The sequence below is a fragment of the Pteropus medius genome, unplaced genomic scaffold (assembly GCF_902729225.1).
Source record: "Pteropus medius unplaced genomic scaffold, Ma_sr-lr_union100, whole genome shotgun sequence".
Lineage (NCBI taxonomy): Eukaryota > Metazoa > Chordata > Mammalia > Chiroptera > Pteropodidae > Pteropus > Pteropus medius.
Window position 1 is genome coordinate 1,333,623 of NW_024351073.1, and position 10,027 is coordinate 1,343,649.

At 40.1% G+C, this 10,027-nt stretch overlaps 1 protein-coding gene and 1 non-coding gene across 2 annotated transcripts; both read left to right on the forward strand.

The window, feature by feature from the left end:
• Positions 1–2,656, forward strand: RPL37 (ribosomal protein L37). Its single transcript, XM_039842596.1, has 4 exons — positions 1–160; positions 787–922; positions 1,178–1,262; positions 2,538–2,656. The coding sequence occupies exons 1-4, from the start codon at positions 158–160 to the stop codon at positions 2,605–2,607; spliced, it is 294 nt and encodes a 97-aa protein (XP_039698530.1). The 5' UTR covers positions 1–157; the 3' UTR covers positions 2,608–2,656.
• Positions 2,376–2,456, forward strand: LOC120586496 (small nucleolar RNA SNORD72). Its single transcript, XR_005648720.1, has one exon. It is a non-coding gene; the product is annotated as a small nucleolar RNA SNORD72 (small nucleolar RNA).
• Positions 2,657–10,027: the final 7,371 nt, after the last annotated feature.

A 10,027-nucleotide genomic window follows, 5' to 3' on the forward strand; every position in this document is an offset into this window, starting at 1 on the left:
GATCCTCCTCTCTACTCCACCCACACTGCGGCGGCGGACTCTTGAGAACGAAGCACCGCGCCCCTCCGGAAGTACTTCCCTGGGCGGAAGCTTCTGAGCGTGATATAGCGGAAGTGTTTTCTCTTCCGTCCTCTTTGGTGTCGGCTGCAGAAGCGAGATGGTGAGTGTTTTGCAACGTATCAATCAATCCCCTTCCATCCTCCTTTTCTGCGGTGCGTTCTTTCCTATTCATGGGGGTATCGGCAAGGTCTCGATAAGGGGAGCGGGTGGGCAAGAAAGGGGCATGCTGTGGCCCTCAAGAGCCAGAAGAATGGCCCCTAACTGTGCCAGGACTGCCGAGCTTGCAGTCGTGGAAGTGGAGCTGCTTTAGGTCCCTTGCTTCGATCTGGCCTTGGGGGAGTAGACACAGCCCTGCCCTTGGATGAAGCTTGGTTTGGGAATGTTGGGCTAATGTGTAAGCAAAGGAATTTGGTGGTGGTCGTGCCTGGCAGAAATCTTTAGGTTTTTGGGTAAGGGTAGGTAGGAAAACCACATTATGTCGACTTTGGCTTTACGCCTCTTTTTAAAAAATTAATGTAGCAGATTTAAAAACAGCAACTTTTGCGGAAGGCTTTAGATAAATGTGAAATGCCGGTAGTGGTTTCTGAGTTAACATTTAAGAAAAGTTAGAAACGTCTCCCACAGTTTCAGCCCTTATGACTGGCTTTAAATCTTTTCTGTAGTTTCTTTACCTGAAATGTATATTAACTGTTGGATTTCAGAATTGTTTATCCCCTTAATTTACAGACGAAGGGAACGTCGTCATTCGGAAAGCGTCGCAATAAGACACACACATTATGCCGCCGCTGTGGCTCTAAGGCCTACCACCTTCAGAAGTCTACCTGTGGCAAATGTGGCTACCCCGCCAAGAGGAAGAGAAAGTGTAAGTTGAATGTTTTTTCAGGCCGACTGTTAGGCATTGGAATGGATCTTGAAGTTAAGAGTAGTCTTGTTTGCATTTTACCTGAGTGAGGCATGGCTTTTGGACATTTTTTGGCGCCTAAGGTAGAATTGTGCATCTGTGTGCCAATGAAACTGCTTTAAAACACAAGGAAGGCACTTAACTATATTGTCTGACAGTTCCTACAAGGTGTCTGGGAAAAATCATTTAAAACCATACCTGAATTATTTGTTTTAGATAACTGGAGTGCCAAGGCTAAAAGACGAAATACCACTGGGACTGGTCGAATGAGACACCTAAAAATTGTATACCGCAGATTCAGGTACAGTTTTTGTTTTGATTATAATTGGTTCTATGAGCTTAGATAAGATTCATCTCATTTATTTCCTGATTGGAAATAATACTATCATGATTAGTGGGGCTAAGTTGTTGGAAGGAATTTTCTTCTGCCACCATAACCTTCAGGTCTGTTAATGTACATTTTCTTAATCTTTCAGCAAACAAAAATGAATTATAAATGTCTAGGGCGTAGTTTGAGCTAGATCCCTCAAAATGTGATATTAGTAATATCTACTTTCTTACTAAAATTTGTCAAGACTGAATGATGTCTGGAGTCAGGCGTTCGGTGTTGTGGTTTTGGGCAAGTCTGCTATAGATTTGGTCATAGTTGCTGTTGTGTTTATATGAAAAAGAAATATTATGGTTTTGTTAAAGTCCAGCTTGAGAGTTTGTTAGGAATGCAGAAATTTCAGCCCCAACCTAGACTTATAAACTATTTTAACAGTAGCTTTTAAAAGGTTAACCCATCTAAGGTCTCAGCTGAGATAATTCCTTGAAGGGGGCTAGATTATGCAATATCTAGCAGAATTCCTGGTCTTTACCCACTCAATTTAAGATTTTCTAATTTTGAAAGATCACAAAGTAGTTAAAGGCTTTGTAAACAACACTGCTAGATGTATTTGTGTTCATGTACTGAGGTGACCTTTCTGTTTTGCACTTAGAACCATTATATGGTAGCATAGACTTAGTAATGAGTACTGAGTGGTCTGCTAGTATAATGTAAGAGCACAAACTAAAGCTAGAGATTAACTTTCTTGTGCTTCAATTCACGAATCTTTTTAAGGGGGATAACAGTACACTTTCCTGAGAGAAGGTATGAATATTAAATGAGTGGAAATGTAAAGTATAGTCAAGCGGTTTAGAAAATGTCTGTCATTAAACATACTTATTGTTTTTCCTTGGTTAAAGGAAAGTAAGAGTATCTGACTCGGACCCATTTTCACAAATAACTTTAAGTCTCTTAACCTGCAGTGGGGAAATACCAGCCCAGTGATCAGTACAAATTGAGGAGTTTTGTTTTGTTTTGTTTTGTTTTAATTGTAGTTAACTGTATCTCTAATGGATATTTTGAAGCGAAAAGTAAATAAAATGTTGCAGCTTATCAGTGATGTTGTAAAAATAAATGTCTGAACATATGAATTCAATATTGATTTCAGCCATTTAACTGAGATAAGCTCGTTAAAATCTGTTTTAGCAAAAATTAAAGTACGTATACGATGTTGCTGAAGTAATGGTTCTTGTTTTTAACATGGTGCAGGCATGGATTCCGTGAAGGAACAACACCTAAACCCAAGAGGGCAGCTGTTGCAGCATCCAGTTCATCTTAAGGATTTCAGTGATTAGTCACACAATAAACATTTTGGTTTTAAAAGAGAATCTGGTGTGCTAAGGTATTTTTAATAGGCCTGTAGTGATTTACTTGAAAAGTGACTTGGACTGGGTTGTGGGACTGGTTAAGAGAATGAGAAACAAGCAGATTTCCAGGACTACTTTAAGCAGACAACACTGAAAGATGATGTTAAATATATGCTAAGTTAAAGTAGCACAGCTCATGCGATGTATATATATGGATAGTTAAAATGGTAAGAGTAAATGAAAGAGCATAGCTTAATTCTTTTGGTGACGTTCATCTGCTATAGGCTAATGACTTTGGGGAATGATTGTCAATCCCATACAATACCATAGGGCTTGGGGTACTATTGAGAACTTGGATAGGAGTCGAGTGAGTTCTGTTTTGGAAAGGTGAACTTAAATCATCCCAGTATCCAAAGCGTTTGCTTGGCACTTAACATGTAGGCTGTATGAGGTTTTAAATGGCCAGTTAAGTAAAAAAAGCGACCCGCTAGATGTGTAAGAAAGTCTAGGGCCACATGCAGATGCAGTGGATTGAGTAGGGAGTAAAGCCCGACTGAAGGCAATGATAAATTGGTCCCTGGTCGAATTTTTTTAACCCTCAACTGGGTGATCATTAATTTTCCTGAGTTAAAGTGCCATGCTTCCTCAGTTTGGGTGGTTTATTGCTAGAGTTTGTTCAAATGAAAAAAGTTAATTTTTGTTGGACTGAGTGAGAGGACAGAACATTAATAAGCAGTACAAGTGTTGAACAGCCACCATAAAATGGTAAAGTGGCCAAGCTATGCCGTCTAACTTGTACCTCACTGTATCTAGGATGACATTCTTAACCTGACCTTAAGAGGTTTTCATGATCTGCCTCACCAACTACCTCTAATGCACTCTTGCTTTCCCAAGGTACTAGTTAATTCCTGCCCTCATTTTCCTCAGCTCTAAACTCATCCTTTAGATCTGTTAAATTCAGTTGCATAGAAATACAGGCTGATATGTATTGAGCTTTTCCCAATGTATGAAAACAATATTCTGGCTTGAAAGAACTGAAATCTGACTCGTTAAGATCTTTCTGAAATGCCAGTGTTACTAATGGTTTCCTGAGTGATGGAAGGGCCCATTAAGATAGGTAATACCCAGTATGGAATAAATATTAGGCTTTGAGGCAAGTGGGCACTGACCTGAAGACGTATGGAATTTCTGAATCCAGGGTCAGGAAAAGACAATTGGCACAAAGGGATAAGGTGAGAGGTAGGCAGTGATGTGTTGAGAAAGGCCTGTGTATTGAATATAAGGTGAGCTTATCTCATTTGCTTATGCTTATGGCCTTTGGCACAAAGCAGGTTTCAGTGGGAAATTAATGCACTGGTAATTATCCACAGAAATCATAGGTAGTTCACAGACCAATTAAAGCTGTACTGATTACAGCCTAAACTGATTTTAAGACCCAAGGAGAAGCAATGGGAAAGAGCTGGGTTAATACATTCAGAATGAAGCACAGACAGGTGGAATCAGTTTGAATACTACTTTGTAAAAAGTTTTGTCTGACATAATTTCCAAAGGGTCAAAGTTGGTTTGGGCAGTGGATTAGGATCTGACAAAAGATGCCGGGGACCAATACCATTCTTGTTCCTTTGAAACTGACATGTCTAACCAACACCTGTAGCTGGGTTATTTCACTGAACAGCCCAGAACTAGGATAGGGTTGAGTATCAAGGAAGTTGTGTTTCTTGGCAGAGGACACAAGACCAGATGGGTGTCATCAGTGGACATCTGAAATGAGACCCAGGAACATCTGAGTGCTTCATGTCTTGTATATTGTTTACTTGGACTTTTAATCACAGATAACTGGTTTGTCAGGAGACGGGGAGGGCAAGAGAATCTAGAAGGGGTAATTATGATCAGAACATGAAAGGTCTTGAGGACCATGCTAAGGAGTTTGGACTTTAGCCTCAAGCAATGATAAATCATTGATTTCAAGCACACGGTGTAATGATTAGTTATGAACAAAATTAATGTGGCAGGTGGTGTGGATGTGATGCCTTGAAGCTGGAAAACCAGGCATCAGGTTCTTAAATACCATGTGGAAATCATGAGGACATGGACTAAGGCAGAGGCAATGGGACTGGCTGTAAGAGGCGGGGAGAGGGGTGGCAATTCTGAGAACATCTAAAACCTGAATCAAAGGGAATAGTGTCCAAGGCCCCTGTCCTGTATCACAGGCTGTGTTAGGATTCTACAGGATTACACATATATATATATAAAAGTACAGCACTGGGGCTAGTGCAGCAGGCCTCAAAAATATCGGGAAGACGAGAATCTTAGATGACAGGTTTCTGAGCAGGGCAAAGAGGTGGCTGGTGCATTCACTGAGAGAAAGGCGGGGTGGGGGCAGAGGGAATTATAAAGTTGGGTTTCATTGAGATAGATGCCCGTGGGACACCAGAAGGACATGTCTAGGAAGAAGTGAGTAAATCTAATGGGCAGTTCAAGTAGAAAGTCTGGGCTGGAGAGCTATATTTGCAAATAATGAACAGAGAGATATAAAGGCAGTTGACTTTAGGGCTAGAATGGTGTAGGTAATTTAAACAGACATGAGGTGATGGTGAGATCTGGTAGACATAGAAATGATGGTAAGAGAAAATGATTCAGTTTCCTGATTGATGAACTTCAGTAACCACCTTTGAGTCAGTAATGGGTGAAAACTATTTGAAAATAGACAAACCCCAGAAAGAAGACGATTAAGAGAGACTCAAAGATCTGGGGATGTCCATAGGAGATGAGAGAGAATGGTTCATTCAACTGTTCAACATAAGACGATGTACCTATAATGCGCCAGGCCAGTTTAGAGATAAAGCGGAAGCAAAATCAGACATGGCTGAAGTTGACAGTCAACTCCAGTGTTGCAGAATTAGCCCAGGAACTAGGATAGGGTCGAGTTGCATAAACCAAGAAAGGTTATTTGAAGGGGCATGTGGCTAAGGCCAAAGAGAAGGGAGACAAAAAAAAATGACATGCATTTGGCAAAATTTGTGGGTTTTTCCCCAAAAACTTCATTTCAGTAGAATAGCAAAAATAAATCCAGTTTGCTGCTCTTTGAAAGAGACCGCAGAGAGCTCTCTAGCCTCTTTTGCCATGTGAAGACACAGCAAGAAGTTGACAGTCTGCAGAGAAGGTCCTCACCACAACCCGACAGTGCTGACTTGCTGATCTCTAACTTCCAGTTTCCAGAATTGTGAGACATAATTGTTGTTTATAAATAAATAAATAAATAAAGCCAACTTGCTAGAGGTTCAGGGGAGATGGGGCAATAAGGAATGGAGAGTTTAAAGAACAAAGAGGCTTTGGTAAGGTTGCCTAGGTATCCTGTGGTTCCCTTTCATTTCTGTCGCCCCTCCTCATGGACCAACTATCTGTTCAGTGAGTTCGATGTGCCAGAAGTAGTTCTAGGTCCAGGAGATGTAAGTGGGAAACAAGACGAACAAGAACCCTACTGTGACAGACTTCAGTTGTGTGTTCATATGCTTATGTGTATGTGCTGTGTATTGGAGGGTGACAGTGGACAAGTAAGCAATTTCAGGTAGTGAATAAATGCCACTGTAAAGACAGATAAAATTAATGTAATGGGGTGGGGAGGGAGGAGGAAACTTCTTTAGAAAGTTGTTAAGAAAGCTAAATGATAAGGAGCGCCCTGCTCTCCCCCACCGCAAAAAGAGAACAGCCATTTAGGCAGATTGTACTCAGCCTTTTTTGAGTTCTGGGTTGGTTGCAAAATTTAACTTTGGCTGTAATTAGCTGAAACTTTGTAATACTGTATGTTCATGTATGAAAAGCAAAGTAATGCACTATAGACTTGTTTTTCTTAAGAACTTGTTTCAGAGAGCTTTCTCTTTCATGTTAGTACATAGGATTATATTTTTTGTTTTTTTCTAAAAACAAAAGGTAGTTTGAATCATAATCTAAGAGAAGCACAAGACAGAGACTATCAATAAGCTCAGGAACCAAGAATGGAATCTGAAGCAAAAGCTTTCTTTTATCATAAGGTAGAGGGATATTTTGTTAGGGAAAATTCCAATGAAAAAATGGTTCTCATGTATGGAAGTGGTTTGCTGAACAGGCATGGTATGTGGCTTGAGATAAAAACATAAAAATAGCGTCCTTTATATAGTGGGAATATGCTCCAGTGCTCCAGAATGAATACTTGGTCTGACCTATATATTTTTAGATCACTCACAGATAATAAAAAATATCCTTCAGTCATGATTATTTGTAAAAACAGTTTTCAATAAATAAAATGTCTGGTTCTATGTAATAAGTCAAAACTCAAAGTTGACTTAACCTTAACTCACATCTTCCAGCTTGGGCCTCCTTTGGGCTAAAAGCCAGCAGTGGAGAAGGAGGCACAATCCCTCTGTTCTCAGCTTTCTCCCCGTATATCTTCTCTGGGGCTCGTAGCCTGCAGTTTCATTCCTCGGTGGAGCTAAAGGGTTGATAGGAGGGGGAAGGAATGGTGAGGGGTGAGAGGATGCAGTTGGCTCTTCCTTGGCTGGTTGGGTTTACAATCTCTGGACCCAGCAGATGATTTAGCTGACTTTCTCTCTTCTGGGCACTTGCATGACCTCTTTGGAGGTTCTCTGCTGAGTTCCCTCTCAAGTAGTTCCCATCTCAATTCAAAATAATCTTTTGTGATTCCTTCCTAGCCTCTAGGATCCAGCCTTTTCTGAGGTTTTCTCTACCCTTGAGGGCCCTATTGGCAGGATCCAAAATTATCCCATGCTGTCTCTCTCATGAGTGGTCCACAGGAAATGTTCTGGTCCACAGAAAAGATGTCCATACCCCTGGCCTTAACAAATTCTTAAGCATGAGAAGATCTCATGGCAGCAGCCCTCTCCTGGCTCACCACCAAAACTGTTGCAGAAAACACAGTTGGAAGCTGAGTGGTTCCTTTGAGGTTCTTTCACCAGGTTTAGAGCTAGAAGGTAGTAACCCCCTTTTCCAGGAAGGTTGAATAGTTAAAAACTCTCTTTAAAGAAATTTCTAAATTTCTCTACAGATCTCTCCTTTGGATTCCTATGTATGTCCTTGATCTGGATTCTAAAAGCTGTGACCAGGTTCTTAGCTACATTTCACGCGTGCGTGTGTGTGTGTGTGTAAGTTGGTAATTCCCTGAGGTTCTTAGCTGCATTTCGTCTGTGTGTGTAAGTTGGTAATTCCCTGAGGCAAGAAAAGCCCCATTCTGACAGTGTTATATATATCTCTGCAAATAAACACCTAGCAAATGTAAAATGTACTTGCTTTGCTCTCAAAATGTTTAAAATGATTTAAACTCCTGAATGTTATTATGTGGAGAAAATAGTCCTTTAGGGGAATGGTCTTTAAAAATAAAAAGAACTGGTAGATGGTACTGGAGAAAGGTCTAGCTTCCTCAAGTTAGGGCGGGTGGTAGTGGTGGCTAAGAAGAAAGCAAATGGTCTACCAGGTGGCAAGTAGTAGTGTTTCAGGAACACAACCATGTTGGGCAAAAGGGAGGAAGGAAAGGTTGGCTGTATATGGTTCAGCCACCTCAGTGCAGAGAAGGTGAAGCCAGAGCAGAAATCATTATGGTCCTTGTTTCACGGGAGCAGCTCTCAGAGGAGAAGCAGTTTCCTAAGGGAGGAGAGAGACAGGAAGCAGGGAGCCTCAGAGAGAAGTACTGTCCAATTAGGGATGGCTCTGGAGAGAGAAACCTCTGGGAACAAACCCTCTGAGGTAGCACACCACGGCACAGTGCTTTTAGACTTGCAAGATGCTTGAGATAGTATAATAAAACCACTTTACTTTGGAGAGAGAAAACTAAGGCACAGAGATTATCTACTAAAGGTATATGTTTTATTCCTTTTAGTGGTAAAGATTCTGATGATAGTGCTGTTAGAATGCATTTTTTAAATTAATAAAGACATTATGCAATGTAAGATTAGTTTGTAGCAAACTGGTCTTCATCAAATAGAATCCTTACTCATCTGTGGCTTGGGTGTGAAACCACAGTGCTAATCATACATTGTATAGAGATCAAGATACCATACACATATATAATTTTAGCATTATATTAATTTTTATGAGGTAATAATAGCAAGCCATTTTCCAATCATCTTGATCAGAGCGAATCTGCCGTTTTGAATCCCTTTGTCTTAAAAAAAAAAAAAAAGTCCTATGAAAGAATATATTATGGAGTAAAATCCTCAATAGTTTTAAATTTTTGAACAGTTTTAAATTTTGAATAATTCATATTCATCAGAGACAACTCTTAGGATCTGAATAGATTAACTAATAGATTTAAAGACAGTATCTCATTCTGCCTTCTGTTGGGTTTTTTTTTGTTTTTTTCTTTGGTATTTTTTATTGTCTTAAGCTTAGGTAGGTCAATGCTAAAAAACATGTAGATGCAAGCATAGACAAGCATTTAGTATTTGCAAAATGAGAAAGCTTAAGTTATTTGACTAAAACATATGCATTATATAAATATCAGAAATAAAATGTAGAGTATAAAAATATAAACATCCAATATAAGGTAGGGTTCAGTGAGGAGACAGAAATCACCTAGTAACTTGAACAGGAAAAGTTTAAAATAGGGATTGGGGTATTAAGGTATTGGATAATAAAATTAGAGAGAACTCTATAGAATCTAACAAGAGCAGAAATGAGGAGCAGCCACTAACCCCTAGAACTGAGAGAGAGAACCCAAGGAAAAGGCCTCACACCCCTGAAGCTGAGATCCAGGTGTCAGAGAAGGTGTGGCATGGCTCACTGGATGTTGAAGTGTCTTGCTTCTGGGATTTGCTTGGAAAGCCACCAAAGGGATGGCTGAGGGGAAGCCATTCTGCTGTGAAGAAGCTGCCTCAAGAGGCTCTGGGGAAAGCTTCCGGTCACTGCCTCTGGCCAATTCCTATGGCAAGAATCTGGCACTGGGGAAGCCACCCACACTGCAGGGGCTTGGCATTGGGAAAGCACCCCCATACTGCAGGAGCTTGGCCCTGGAGAAATCATAGGCCTCTTCCTGAAATTTACCAAGCATCATTTTAATACATCTTAGAGCGCTCTGTCAGATTCAAACTGAGTAAAATCTGCTGACTTGGCCAATATAAGTGCCTGTAAAATGTGCCAGACAAGCATTATCTAATGGAAATAAAATGTGAGGCACAAATGCAAACCACGTATGTAGTTTTAAATTTCTAGTACCCACATTTACGAATGTAAAAAGCTAATTTTAATATTTAATATGTCCAACATATTATCATTTACTATGTAATCAGTATAAAAATTATTGAGATCTTTTACATTCTCTTTTTCACAGCAAGTCTTCAAAATACAGTGTATATTTTATACTTTCAGCACATCTCAGTTCAAACTAGTCACATTTCAAATGTT

Coding starts and splice junctions, on each gene's coding strand:
- RPL37 (XM_039842596.1), top strand. Junction 923..1,177: donor CGCCAAGAGGAAGAGAAAGT/GTAAGTTGAATG, acceptor TATTTGTTTTAG/ATAACTGGAGTGCCAAGGCT. Junction 1,263..2,537: donor ATTGTATACCGCAGATTCAG/GTACAGTTTTTG, acceptor AACATGGTGCAG/GCATGGATTCCGTGAAGGAA.